Raw genomic sequence first — 14927 nt, forward strand, 5'->3', positions numbered from 1 at the left:
TTTGTTTAATGATGTGCTGTTAAAGTTTGTGTTGGTGGCCTGCAGGCACACAGTTTATATTCTGCATTTCAATAAGCAAATCAAATGGAAGGATTTTAAAAACTTTGGGCGTTTTGAGTTATTTACAGATTCTAAACAAGAAGTGAAGAAGACATGGCTATTTGAATGTTGGCACTATCTAATGAATTTTTCACTTTTTTTTTTCTGAGAAAATGGCTTTCAAAGTTTCTCCTCAAACCTGCTGAACAACCTGGAAGAGTTAACAAAAGCTGTTTGTTTTACACAACTTTGCTTTAATCCAGGAACAAAAAGTTGTCAATAGGGTGCTGACAATTTGTTGACAGGATCTTGTGCAGACAAAAGCTCTCGTAAGCCAGCTACTGTCAGGCTTATCTCATGGTTTTTTTTAGAAGTTTTCAGCTCATCCTTTTGACCAACGTGTGACCTTCTGTCGATGTCTCATCATGGAGTCGTCTGTGAGCTCTGGATTTTTGTGGACTGAGGAACAGAAATACTGGCTCTAACTTTATTTTGGTGACTCCACAAACACTATTTTTATTCAAAAATTATAGCAAATTTTCATCTTAATTCACTTAAGCCAAAAGTCTGACACACACCTGTAATGATGACATTAAAGACTATCAAGACAAATGTATTTCTAAAATAAATCACCTTATTTCCCTTGGTTGTTTGCTTTTGTCCATTGGGTTTGTGTTTTGATTATTTTACCTGTTTTTTTTTGTTGTTGTTGTTGCTATTGTTGTTTTTTTTGTTGATTTTGTTCATCTGGTCTCATATTCAGTTCACGGTTATTTTCTTGCGTTTACTTTCGTCATTTATTCCTGATATCTGCTCTTCTGCATTTGGACTTAGTTGTAGTAGATCACTGATGTTCCTCCGCCCACGCTTTCCTCAGCTCTCCAGCTCGCTTCCACAACTGTTCCCGATCACCGGATTTCCTCACCTCCATCCAACATCACTTATGCCGTGTCCTGTTCCCCGTGTGCTACTGTTGCACGTTCTCTTATTTCATTATTAAAATTCCACCATGATCCTCTCCAGCTGCTGCCTGTACTTTTGTTCAGCCGTTAAGCCACGCTGCGTGACGAAAACAGATTTAAAGTGGGTTACAAACGCTAGGTGATAGGTGATACACCTGATATGATAACTTGTGAATGACGTTCTGACCTACATTTATATTTATAAACTTTATTTCATCCGAAGTATGACTAATTACTGGTACATAGTTCATGGTGGGGAAGTTAGCTAAGATTTAAAAAGTTTTAGCCGGGGAACTATGACAGTTAATTCATTTTAACCTGGCTGACTTGCATTTAAGTTCTTGTTGAGAATGACTGTATTTGGTGAAACGGTCGGTTTAAATGTGTCACTGAGCCTTTTTTGTGAGAGTTTGTATGTTCTCCATGTTTATGCATGACGTTTGGGTCAAGATTTGCCTGACAAGTGTCATGCAAATGTGTGATCCATCAGGTAATAAACTGTTTGCTCATCTCTTCATCACAATAAAAGCAAAAATGTACACAAGATTCCAGCAATGGTACCTCTGAAGGAGTGTAAACGGCTGTGCAGTTGATTGCAGAGGAGCACTCAGATATGTGAGAATTATTACCATTCAAGCATAATTTCCATACAAGAAAAGAGCGTCATTTGACAGTTAAATGACTTTTCTGCCAAAGTCATAAAAGGACCTTTGTAAACAGCAAACAAATTCCTGATTCTTAGCTTAGCATGTAAATTCTTGCACCTGGTTCCCAGGTGCAAGAATTTATTCATAATTTTGTGTCGGGGAGTAAGGCGTAGAAAACCTGCCTGAGGCGTGTAACTACAATCACTAAAACTTCTTCAGAGAAAAAGCCACTCACCTTGCAGTTTTCTTTGCACAAGGGAAGAAAACTGTTTTAAACTGGATCAGCAAGCTAGGGAGGGGATTCTTTTTATAAGAGATGACTTGGTACATCACGCATTGAGGATCGCGACAGCAACTAAATGTCCAGAAAGGAATTTTATTGTTTTCATAGCTTACTCAAACTCATTATTACATTTATTGTGTAATTTATGTAGCGCATGTAACAACAATGCAGATATGGATGATAATTTAGCAATTATTTTTGTTTAAACCCAGAAGCGAAAATATCCAAATTTCCAGTGGGGAGATCTGGAAAAGAACCGCCTGACATGACAGAAGGATTTGTTCAAGGGTATGATTCTGAATTTATTTTCCATTATTATTCTTTTGATTTTATACATTTTGCTTTTTATCTATGGGGTTTCTGATAGAAAAAAATAAAAGGAATTACCCAGCTGATTTTCAAATCATGTGAAATTGCTCTTTCAGTATAAGTTATTCCTTTATGTTTAGTTTAATAATTATTTTCAGGATTAAATCCGATTCATGAAAAGCTCCTGAGCTTTTCATAAATCAGCTACTTTCAAAAACAAAATGTTTAACTCCTCCATTTCTGTAATCAGAGCAACAAACAATAAAAAGTTAAGAAATAATTTCAGACTGTCTTCCAGCTAGAAAAACTTGTGTGCTTGTGTAACATGCCAATCCTCTCGTCGCCTAACAGACAAAACCCTGAGTATGAATTCAAGTTCCTCACTTGTTTTCTGTATGACCGGCCCTGCACTTGCGTCGCCTGTCATCTGACTGAGACCTACTGAATAATGCACAGATCTACTAAAATGCTCTGGTAATTATTCCTGATTTATTTCATATTATATATATTTTTTTATTTTCTTCTTGTATTTACCAAAGTATGTCTGATTTGTTAATAATTATTTTTTACTTTATATGAAAAGAAAAGACCAACAAGAGCTGTGGCATTTAAATTATTAAAAGCTCTAATTATATTTTATCATACTGTTCTGATTATGAAAGTCATTTGAATAAAGAGTGACTTTCTTTATTCAAATAGTAAGCTTTTTTTTCCCCAAAAACATTACTTACTATTGGGGATAATACAAATGTTTTGATAGATTAATTATGTATTTTTTATTTTTTTGTGCAAGCTTTCACAAAAGCTTTTTTACATTTGTGCAAAAGTAAAAAAGCGTGATACATGTGTTTGTTTTCTGTCATGATACAGAGAACGAATAAGAATCTCCCAGTTCATATTCCAGGAAACGTTGACTTGTCGCTCTACCGGTCATGGCAGTTTGACAATTTATTTTTTTTGGCAGAAACTGTTTGAGAGATGAATTTTTAACAAAGATAACCAGATGAACATCGTGTTACCACAACACAACTTAAAAAAATAAAATAAAATTTTGTGCACATTTTTTTATAAAATATCTACATCCGAAACCTTTTTGGGTTGTTTTAGCTCAATTATCCTAAACTTTGAATGACATTTTATTTACAATTGACATACGAATCACAGAGTTCACTCAGAATGTTTTGCTTTTACGTTGTATGATGCCAAAATTTTACTTTTGATCAGTCTCTTTCTTAGTCTTATTTTAAATTAAAGTCAATGCAAGTCTTAATTTGTAGGAGGACAAAGTTGATGTGTTTGTATGATTATATACTCTGACTCTACAATGGTAAATCCTTTCCTAACTTTTGTGACACTTATAATTTGCAATTAAACCGAAAGAAAGTAAATATGTTTGACAACTATAAAAATCTAAATGAAAAAAATATAAAAAAGTTTTCATGACTTTCTGTTGTGTTTGATGAGGCTCATCTATTGAGAAAAGGGTGAAAGGTAGTAGGGAAGGTCCAATAATCTTGCTGTTTTATTCATAGCTGAAAGTAAGAATCCAAGAGTTTAGTAAGACTTTTTTTTGTCCTTAAATAATATAAGTTTATTTGAAATACTCCGTTTTGGAGAAGATTTAGAATGGGTTTTTAAATCTCTAAAACCTATACATTTGTTAGGAGTCTGCATATTTTTGAGAGCCAGTGTAAGAAATACGTTGACAATTGTCAGTTCAGCACTATTGTTAATGAGAGATCTTTTTTTTTTGGCATTGCAGGTTTAAAAGACCATTTTGGAGAGGAGTCTTTGCAGTGACCTTTGTGATGGTGGGTCTGGTCACTTTGTTTTACTATTCTGATGATTTCTCCATCTCAGACAACAAACTTCAAAATGATTTGATAAACTATGAACAACACATACTGTCCTTAGTCAGAGAATTCCCAAAAATTGAGCCCACACCAAGATGTGAAAGAAACATATCTGTTGAAAAGATTCGGGACTTCAACTCACTTCCTACTAACATCAAAGACCTCCTCTACTACCGCCACTGCCGACATTTTCCCATGCTACTTGACATCCCCAACAAGTGTGGTGGAAGCAATGCATCATCTGACGTCTTCCTTCTACTGGTCATCAAAAGTTCTGCAATGAACTACGACCGCAGAGAAGTGCTGCGCAAGACATGGGCCAAGGAGAGACTGTCTAACGGCGTGTGGATCCGAAGGGTCTTCATCTCAGGGACGATGGGCACAGGTTATGAGAAGAAGAGACTAAACCATCTCCTCAAGACGGAGCACAGAAAGTACAACGACATAATCCAGTGGGATTTCAAGGACTCGTTTTACAACCTCACGTTGAAGCAAATGCTCTTTTTGGAGTGGATGGAGAGAAACTGCCCCCGCGCCCACTTCCTGTTCAACGGTGATGACGATGTCTTTGCCAACACAGACAACATGGTTCTCTATCTCCAAAACTTTGAACGCAAAGGTGAAAGGAAGCACCTGTTTGCAGGCCATCTGATCTACAACGTGGGACCCATCCGTTCTCCGAACAGTAAATACTACATTCCAGAGCAGCTCCATAAGTCCGATTCATACCCCGCTTACTGTGGTGGTGGGGGCTTCCTTTTGTCTGGCTACACAGCTTTGGTCATTTATGCCAATTCACACTCCATCCCCATTCTTCCAATTGATGACGTTTACATGGGGATGTGTCTGGCTCATGCAGGGTTTGAACCGGAGCATCATCTTGGAGTGAGAACAGCTGGACTACATGTTCCTGGCAAGAACGTTGATGAGTTTGACCCTTGTTTCTTTAAAGAAATGCTTCTTGTGCACAGAATAATGTCAGGAGAGATGTATACTCTGTGGAACAGAATTCATGATCCAAACCTTCGGTGTTCCCCTGTCAATTCCAGATTGTAAACTGGATGGTTTTTGGGTTTTTTCCCCCACCAGAGAAGTTTCTGTTCTAGAACCAGGCAGATCCTGTTCTGGATCCACATCAGCTGGTTCCGGCTGTGATTTTTCAGTTATAGATCCTATTCTTCAATTACTGTAATTGAATTTCTCTAGACGGGGCGTTTGACTTTCCACTTGCTTCAGTCACTGATACATTTAAAAATTGTGAAGAAACCAATTTTTAAAGTTTCTTCACAAAATATGGGTTTTCAGTTATGGCTTACAGAAATACAGCTGTCTCAAACTTAGAGATGGAGGAGAGGAAGGAAAGGAATATACATATAATTTATTTGATAAATATTAAACATTGTCATTATGGAGACAAATTATTGTTTTCTTTCATGTACATAATGTTAAGGATGTTGTGTGTATTTTAAAGTTCTTAATAAAACAGGATTATGGGTCTGGTGTCTCATAAAAATGTATCCAAAGCGTCTGAAACAAATTTTTATAACTGAAGAAAAAAATCCAGCCAAACCTGAGGGTAATCTTCCATTTCACAAGAAATATAAAAATGTCTAGTAAGAGTTTGAGATGTTAAAAAGGAAAGCCTCGTGCAAAAAAACCCTAAGATTTAGTTCTGCCAAACACCAACTACACCAGGTTAGAATCGAGAAAAAAAAAGATTTAATTAGATATTTTTTAGCAACATTTGAAAAGGTTATTGCCTCTACTGTGGAGCTTTGGTATCAAAAATAATAAAGACGCTGGTCCTAGACCAGAAACTGCAGCCTCGCAGCAAATTGCCTGTAACATTTGGTTTCAAAATTATACTGCTAATGTCAAATAAGATGCCTTACAGTCCATGACTCTTTTTAATAAAAATGCTGGACTTAGACCAGATCGCATCGTCCCCAAGCCAATTGCCCATAACCACAGATCCCCAAACCAGACTGCTAATCCCAGGTGAGCTGCCTTATATCCCTTGATCTATTTTAATAAAGAAACTGATCACAGACCAGATACTATCTATATCTGGTCTGGGACCCATAATCCCAAATTAGGTCCTTTAAAATCCTTGACTGTTTTACAAAATGTATCTGCAGAGGGAGAAACTACACATCAGGTTGCATGCAAAGTGCAGAATTTTGGATTTTTTTTTTCAGGTATAGATGGTGGCACAAATGTTTGTCTGTAGAGGGCGCAATAACGTCAGCGTTCTCGGTGTTTTGCCAACCGACATAAAAACAAAGAAGAAGTGCTCAGTGTTTGTGGAAGTAAACGTGGATGCTAACGGTGGAGCACAGCTTACACATTTGAAGTTGCTGTCCGACTGGAGCAGCATATTAACAACGTTCAATCAGATGTATCGGATAGCCAAGTGGCCTTACGAGGGTTTTGTGTGTGTGGTGTGTGTGTGTGTGTGGTTTTGGAAACTGTCAGTCTGACCGGACCTCCTAAGCGTTGCGCTAAGACTGCGGGAGAGCTACAAGGTAGCTTGATTTTCTGCTTGCTTCAAACAATCACATTTTTTGGGGTGCCCCCAGAAAACCTTCATAGACGTGATCAGGTCAGGCCACTAAAATATTTAGTGGGGTTAAATTGAACTAATCCTGCTAACCACTGACAACTGCTGCCATCGGGGCCTCTTATTGATGGCTATTTAAAATACCTTTTCACTGTACTATTTAAATAAGTTTGGACTGTATTTGAACATCTCTAGCTCAAACTGTAAAATACTCAAAGTGACCAAAAGTCTTGAGGGTAATCAAGACTTTTTATTTAATCTAATTTCAAAGTCAGTCCTACTGGTTTAAATCTCTACTTTCTGTTTCACTGGCTTCTTGGTATTTTAACTGATTTCAATCTGTGTTGTTTTATTTTTGTTTTATCTATGTGTAATAGTTCAGTAAGAAAGTGCTTCATAATTAAACTTTTTGGTAATATTATTGTCAGGGACGGAGAAAAACAGATAGAAACTCAAACTGGGCGAATCCACATGATCTCATTTGATAGGCATCAACTCGTTACGGATTGTCGGGTTGGCTGTCATGTGACTCATCTGCTGGAAAGACAGAAAAGATAAATGAGAATCAGGTATGGCTAATTAAAAAGAAAGAAAAGCCCAGGGCAAGAAAACTGAGGGAAGACAGCCAACACAAGGATTCAAGGAAGTAACTATCAAGAGGCTTACATGTAAGTTTCTGCTTTGAAGTGAAGAAAACTGGAATCTTTCAGACAGGTACGACCGACGCCAGCCTAGTACTTTATACCCACATGTTTCCCCAGAAGATATTGTGGTCAACCGTGTCAACAGTAGCACCGGGATCTAACAAAACAAGAACAGACATAAAGTCCACTGAGGCCAAGACAATATAATTCGCAACACTGTCAAGTGTTGTGTCAGTGCTATGATGAGATTTAAATTATGTACAACTCTTTTCTCAATGACTTTAGATAGGAAAGGAAGATTAGGTATAGATATGTAAGTCATTATGTCATCTTGACTCAGAAAATGTCACTTGAATCAAAAAACTTTCCATTCGACGTCATCTGTTTATCCTGAAAAGGGCGAGTTTTGCACTCAATGGAAGTTTCACAAAGCCTTTTTCTATATTATTAAACAGCACCAATTGTTGATTGTTGTGTAATTTAATCAATAGTTATCACACAAAAAATGCACAGTGCCTTTATTAGAAGATGTTGGGTTGATTCAAAAGGCCTTTTGAGCAGATTTAAAAAATATATATATTTTTCTCCCACATTTTTCCATCCATCCAAGAATCCTTTTTCTGCATTTGCTTAATTTATGCAGAGTGTTACCTGGGTGTGAGCTGCAGGTTCAGATTTATTAAAAAAGAACACTGATAAAAATAAAAAAAACCCTTGGCAACAACAAAAGTTACCTGTGATTCCAGAGCAGGAATGCTCTGTGAAAGCTCTGTGATTCATAGCTTGCATGCTTTGTGCCAAAGCACACAACCTTGTCAGCCCAATCTTAGGAGGAAGCGGGAAGAACATACTCAACATACAGGTATGACGACTCCCATTGAATGCACCTAACAGTTGAAGGAGGTTAGATATTTTTATCTGGTGTTTCTCTCTTTTAACAGCGCCCTGGTCAACTAAAAACCACCCCTGACTTTTTTTTGTTCCATAAAAGACTGGCTGCTGCCTTCTGAAAACTCACAGCCTACCAGAGGTTTTTTTCGCCCCTCTTTTTCCAGACGATGTTCATCTCTTTACAACCAAAGCGTACACATCCTCTGATCGAGGCCGTGCACCATGTCACTAAATGCATCACGTCAAACTGGTTTTGTGCACATGACAGAAAATCTTCTGTGCTTGATTTACTTTAACGTCTCGCCAGAGTGAAATTCAGTCAATATGTCTGAAGCTGTCCTCTAAAAACTAAAATAACAAAGGAAGGATTTCAGTCTGCCGTTGATATGAAGAATTTAGACGGTTTCTGACTTGTCAATCAAATTTGTGGACGTATGGCTTAATTTACAAAGCAAACTGGAATTAAATGACTTTCTGTCCGACACTTTTTCAATGCACAAACAACTTACACTCTAATTCATTAGTAAAGTTAGAAATGGAAGCAGGGGTTTGCAGGAGACAGCACAAAATCTCTAAACAGACGGCTGAGTCCAGGCAGAATTTGAAACCAGAAACCTTCTTGTTGTAAATTAACAGTGCCCAACACTTTAGCACTCTGATGCTGGCTTATCTTGTCGTGAGTTAGATTTATGTAGAGCTTTTTAGATCAACCATAATCCGATTCAAATTCATTTATCTTCACTGGTGTGTCATGATGATCTGTTCCAGTTGCTTCCTCCAGGGGTCGCCCTTGCCTCCATCCTCTCTCCGCTCAACATCCTTCCCTTCCTTCATAGCCCGTCTCAATGCTCTTTCTCTTTTCCTTCTCCCTCTCAGCTCCATAATCAACATCCTCTCCAGAATATTCGTTTTTCCTCCTCTTTCTAATTTTATCTCCAGTTTGCACACTTCCTGGGAAAACCTAAAGATTCCAATATTCTTGTTCTTATGGGATCTTGGAGTCCTGAATGAATCAGGCTTGCGGTTTCACGTCCCAACCACAAACTTCAACGAGACACTGAAGTTATTAGAGTTGCTATTTGATATTGCCTCCCTCCTTGAGTCCATAAATGTCTCTACCGGGTTTGCACATTTAAAAGTTCTCCCTCATTCTTCTCAGTAAATTTGATGACGTTCAGTCAGATTTGATGAAGAGTGAACTTCAGTTTTGAATTTGTTACGTGATCTTTGCATGTTATGTGTGGTTGTCACAACAGACCTGAGTCTGAGTCTTTTGCAGCTCAACTTGTCTTCCCAAATGCTTTTAGTGACTTCTCTAAAAGCATTTCATTCTGTTTTCAAGAGAAGGTGTTGTGCTGGTTTTCTGCCACATGTAGCATTTTGCACGTGCACCATGAAATCACTTGACCGGAGCGCACGTGTTTTGTAGCAAACTGTAAACAAGACTTCTTACATCTTTGCTTCCGCAATGCTTTCTTTCTTGCCACTCTTCCATAAAAGTCAGATTAGTGGAGCGCAGCCCTAACCAGCTCCCCCAGAGAAACCACAATATTTTCTAGCAAGCTACTGAAGCCGCACAGAACTGTATTTAGCCTTTAATAAAACGACACTTTTTACTAGCGTGAGGCCTTATCACCTCTTACTGGCCTTTTATAAAGAAAGTATGGAGCAAATTTAGAAAACACATGCAGCACAGCCATTGTGCAATGACACCCCTGTTGTTTTTTAGAGTCGAGGCGTGCGAGTGCGAAATGACTAAACTGAGAGCGTGCTTATATTATCCTATGCGCCACCTTTTATAGAGTCAGGGTTAGACAGAAGGCTTTAAAACCATGAGTGATGACGTGCTGACCCAGTTAAGTCAGAACGTAATAGCCGTTGGATGAAGGCCTTGGAGGCTAGACAAAACCTGGTTTCAGTCTGCAGCACAATGTCACATTTTGAGAGCCTACAATAAAAAAGCTTAGAAAATATGCTTTCAGCTCAGTTATTTATTTTTCTTTTTTTGTAGATAAACTCCACTACTAATTTTGTATGTGATCAGCATGAAGTATACAAACAAACATGGCAGTAGAGCATCAAGTTGCAGTGCAAGAGATGGAGTCCAGCTGCAAGCTGCTGCTGAAGTCCATGTAGCTTTTCTTAAAGCAACTAGCGTGTGGTATGTAGGACTAGCGTGTGGTATGTAGGACTTTATTTGCATCACTGACGCTAATGTGGTAACGCAAGTAGTTGGTTCCTGATGATATGGTGCAATTTGGGCACTTCCCAAAACCTAAATTACAATACACCTTCTCTTAGTGCAATAATTTGCTTACTGAAAGAAAGCTCAGATCCCGTAGCAAGATGGGTGAAATTTTACTGCAGCTGCATTTATAAACGTCAAGAGAGACTGCAGGAAATGCAAGAGAATCTGATAAGTGTGGTCTATGAAAAGTCATAAGACCACTGGAAAGAAAGGATGGAGTTTGCAGAAATCGCAGGCACTCGCTAATTATTTACTTTTATCACAGGAATTTAATGCAACTTGACTTTTTATGTGTGCACACTGAAATGAAGAAGGTCAGCAGAAATACCATGTGGCTCAGGGAGGCACTGGCTGCTTCTCTTCTCCCTATAAGTTACTTTAGCTGAAAAGAATAACGTGCAAAAGAATAACAACAACAAAAACAACTATAACAACATTTTTTAAATCTGTTGCCTGTGATGTTACAGAGACACACTATCACACAGCAGTAATTTACAGTGCATATATAAATATAAACTGGTTGCTATTCTGTCAGTTTATAAATTAAATCATTTCACAAAATAAATGCATGCAAGTTAGATAAACTTTGTGAACAAAATTCAACTTATTTCTAGGCTGAAAGTAGAAGCCTAGAAATATATCTGTCATCAAACAACTAATCAGGCTTCAGCGCTCCTCCACGCTGTGTTGCGGCCGTCCTGTCTGTGCAGTGACCTCTGTTTGCTGAGAAGTGACACCTCACTTGGGGTATTTGACAAACTGACACTCACTGATACAGAGTGTCCAACTCAGCTTGTCAAATACACTAAGTGGGGGGCCTGATCGCCGGAGAAAACCGAGGACAGGCTCTGAGGAATAAATGAACAAATTACTTTTGTCGGCACAGATAAAATGCACCATCACACACCAGGGTCGGATGCATACCTTGTGTTTGTTTCTCCGTCCCTGAGCAGATCATTCACAGAAGACCTGTCACCTGCCTGTGCCGGGTTTGATGAGTTGGAGAGCAGCAGCAGCAGTCGTCTTGCCTCTGAAGAGCGCTTTTGCAGTGATGACACTGAACAAGATAGTTCGTTTGACCACTGAGCTTCAACGCAGCAAAGAGGAAGTCAAAACAAGGAAGATAACTGCAAAGCTAGTGCTCAGGAAATATGTGGAAATAAAGTGTCAACATGTCACAGTTGTGAAATGCTGCTGAATGCTTTAATGGCTCAGAGTTTTTTTCGTTTTTGAGACAGTAGTTTGAAGTGGGTCCGGTCACCGTTTGCCGCCTAATTTGCATCGTTTGTTGCGCAAGTGTGCCACTGAATGCAGTGACAGCTAGTGGAAGGTTTTTGCTCCTCTTTTGTGTTAACTTGAAGTATAAATGATGTTTAATTAACCTTATGCTTGGTGCTTTAATCTGCCAGGAGCATAAACTCAGAAAAAAACGCTGCTCACATTGGCATACACTTTCACATCAAATCTTTTTTTTTTCAGAAACTAAAACACACTAAGCACAATACTGTGAAACTTCCTCATATCACTCTGGGCCAGCATGCAGTGAGTCACTTAAAAGACTTCCCTTTGCAGCTACAACTCTACTGTAATTCGCACACAGCAAGTGATGTGCTACTGAATATGCTGTAAAGCGAAGGGTCAGAGTAACCGAGGCCACAGGACAGATTATTCCTGATTGGGATGGTCCCAAACAGGCTGCAGGGATAAGACCTCCAAAGAGAATTTAACTATTATCTCATGATGGGAACCACGTTGCTACAAGTCAGCGAATGCGTCCTGAACATCTTTCAAATTGAGCGAAGCTGAGTTTTGGGCATCTTTCTTTGGACTTTTGGCTCCTTTTTCACCATATTTTCGTCCAGTGTCTTCAGAGCAGCTTCAGAGTAACGTGCGTCTGTCAAACAGCCAAATTTCAAACTGCAGTTGATGCCAAAAGTTTACATATGCCATATAAAAAGACACATAAACATCTGAACTTAAATTAGACCCAACATTTCTTGTCTCAGCTTAGTTAGAATCACCAAAATTACTCATATTTGTTAAACGTCAGAAAACGTAGCTGGGACATGTTTCAGAGATTTTCTCGTGACCTTTCTTCAAATTCATAAGTTTAAATACAGAAAGATTACTATCTTGTTTAACAAAGTGGAAAAGCTCAGATGATTATGTTTTATGTTTGAAATTATAGGCTGCTGCTTTTGAGTTAATTGGACGCACCTATTGATGTATTTTAAATCCACACTCAGAAAACAAAGTTTTTTTGTTGACACATTTGGAAATGCCCCCCCCAAAATTTGCTGAAACATCGGGAAGAGGATAGTGGATCTCCACACGTCTGGATCATCGATGGGAACAACTTTTGGATACGTTACGGTCCTGCTACTCAGGAAGAAACCTTTACTTCAAAAGAAACATAAAAATTCAGAAGGAGAAGTCGTGGGTAGACCTGAAGAGACGTGTGTGAGCAAGAAGGCCTGCAAACTCGACTCGGTTTCTCCAGTTCTGTCAGGGGGAAATGGACCAGAACTCCTGCAAAGTATCATGAGTAGCTTGTGAAAAGACACCCAAAATATTTGACCCAAGTCATAGAATTACGTCCCAACGCTGACCCAACGCTGACCCAACGCTGACCCAACGCTGACCCAATGCTGACCCAACGCTGACCCAATACTGACCCAATGCTGACCCAACGCTGACCCAATACTGACCCAATGCTGACCCAACGCTGACCCAATACTGACCCAATGCTGACCCAACGCTGACCCAACGCTGACCCAACGCTGACCCAACGCTGACCCAATGCTGACCCAACGCTGACCCAACGCTGACCGAATGCCAACAGACTTCTGAACAAAAAATGTTCTTGCTGAGTTTGCTGGCATTTAACAAAGAGAAATCATTTTTGATAAATAGAACTGACCCAAGACAAAAAATTGGTGTGATTATGCTGTACATAAATATCTCCTTTCGACTGTGAGCTCCTCTGAGATCAGAGGTATCAGGCTTGGCAGTGACCCTCCGCCACCCTCCAGCCCGTCCTGAGGGATTTCAAAGGGTTCCCGGGTCAGAGGTGACAAATAGTCCCTCCAGTGTAATCTGGATTACAGACGGACGTTTCCAGAAAACCTCCTAAACCAGATCTACCTGAAGGCGCCCCAACAAAATGTCTAAAATCTTTGAGTAATGTTGTCTGTCACCTCAAATCCCAATAAAATACACAGAATTTTATGGCTTGGTGACGAAAGGTTAAAAGATTTACGGGTTTTCCGAATACTTTAGCCTTCACCATTAAACATTACCATGAATGCTGGTTTGGACCTGAACTGTGCAGAACGTTAAAAAAAAATAAAACAGTTATGCATCATCATTTGCCATTGCATGTTTTTGAACAAAGCGAAGCATTGAACTAGTCCAGCAGAATAAAAAACCAAAGACGTGTACATCCTAATATGATGCTAGCTGATCTGACTAACAGGGCATCTGGAGCATAAGAAGAGGCAAAAGTATTAAAAGTTGTTCTTTTTTTTCCCCTTTGGTTATCTTTACTTGTACCAGCTGTTATTACATTGTCATTGTGGTTAAGTGCAGCATGTAGATTACTGATAAAGCAGAAGAAGTTAGCTTCACACTAAACTCCAGAAAGGGTCTAAGTATGAGGTTGAAACACAAAACTAGTGCTACTTGTAAATAACAAAAGCAAAACAAACAAAAACATAGTTAAAGTCCTTAATTTACAGAGAAATGTCGTGAGATTTAATATCTTCTCAAAGCAGCTTTTTATCTTACTGTGAAGAAAGAAAGGTGTGTTTATTTTTGATGGGTCATAAGAGAAACGTGATGTTTGGTGAGCATCAGGATGAAATGTCACTGAGAAGTTTTATCGTTAGTTTTTATTCAGGAAGTACAAGCAGTGAAGCAAACTAACAGACTGACACATTCTACTTAAAACACTTCTCACTCTGTTCACTTGGTTCAGACAATGCAGCTTATCTTTAAGCGACACTTTAGAGTGTTAACCGTTTCAACACTCCTCTTGAGCCACTTCTGCCACAGACATAGGGGAAGTTCAAGAGAGAAAAAAAACAGCATCTCTCTTTAGTGTTCAGTTGTTCAATTTCCTATTACAAAAAGAAAGAAAACTGAGAAAATCGTGAGGTAAAACATTTATAATAGCGCTAAAGAACATTTAGTAAAAGTTTTTTCTCTCTCTCTCTCGCTCTTTTTTTAATTGTACTTGCTTTTATGCGTTTCTCTGACAAAGTTTTAAATGTTGGCATGGATGCAGTGGCTTTTGGCTCTGGAAGCATGCGCTTAAAATAAATAAAAAATCGCAAGACTTTCCTTAGTCTGCATTTTCCTTTAAAGGTTTAAACTGTACCAACAGAGAGTTTCTTATTTACCTCGCCTGCCACTCACTAAGTTTGTTGTACATTTGAGTTTTGAGTCTGAACCTGACTGTTTCTAATGGTATTATTGTCACAATGCTGTGTG

The 14927-nt window shown here is 38.7% G+C and overlaps 1 protein-coding gene across 1 annotated transcript; it reads left to right on the forward strand.

Annotated features, from left to right (window-relative positions):
* The first annotated feature begins 1840 nt into the window (after window positions 1-1840).
* On the forward strand, window positions 1841-5610 carry LOC129368864 (N-acetyllactosaminide beta-1,3-N-acetylglucosaminyltransferase 3-like). The gene is made up of 3 exons (XM_055044029.1): window positions 1841-2219; window positions 2592-2714; window positions 4003-5610. Exons 2-3 carry the CDS (start codon window positions 2689-2691, stop codon window positions 5147-5149), a joined length of 1173 nt encoding a protein of 390 aa, XP_054900004.1. The 5' UTR covers window positions 1841-2219; window positions 2592-2688; the 3' UTR covers window positions 5150-5610.
* The last annotated feature ends 9317 nt before the right edge of the window (window positions 5611-14927 follow it).

The sequence above is a fragment of the Poeciliopsis prolifica genome, unplaced genomic scaffold, assembly GCF_027474105.1.
Source record: "Poeciliopsis prolifica strain line A6 unplaced genomic scaffold, Auburn_PproV2 SCAFFOLD019, whole genome shotgun sequence".
Taxonomy (NCBI): domain Eukaryota; kingdom Metazoa; phylum Chordata; class Actinopteri; order Cyprinodontiformes; family Poeciliidae; genus Poeciliopsis; species Poeciliopsis prolifica.

Coding starts and splice junctions, on each gene's coding strand:
- LOC129368864 (XM_055044029.1), top strand. CDS start 2,689: ATGCACAGATCTACTAAAATGCTCTG. Junction 2,715..4,002: donor AGATCTACTAAAATGCTCTG/GTAATTATTCCT, acceptor TTGGCATTGCAG/GTTTAAAAGACCATTTTGGA.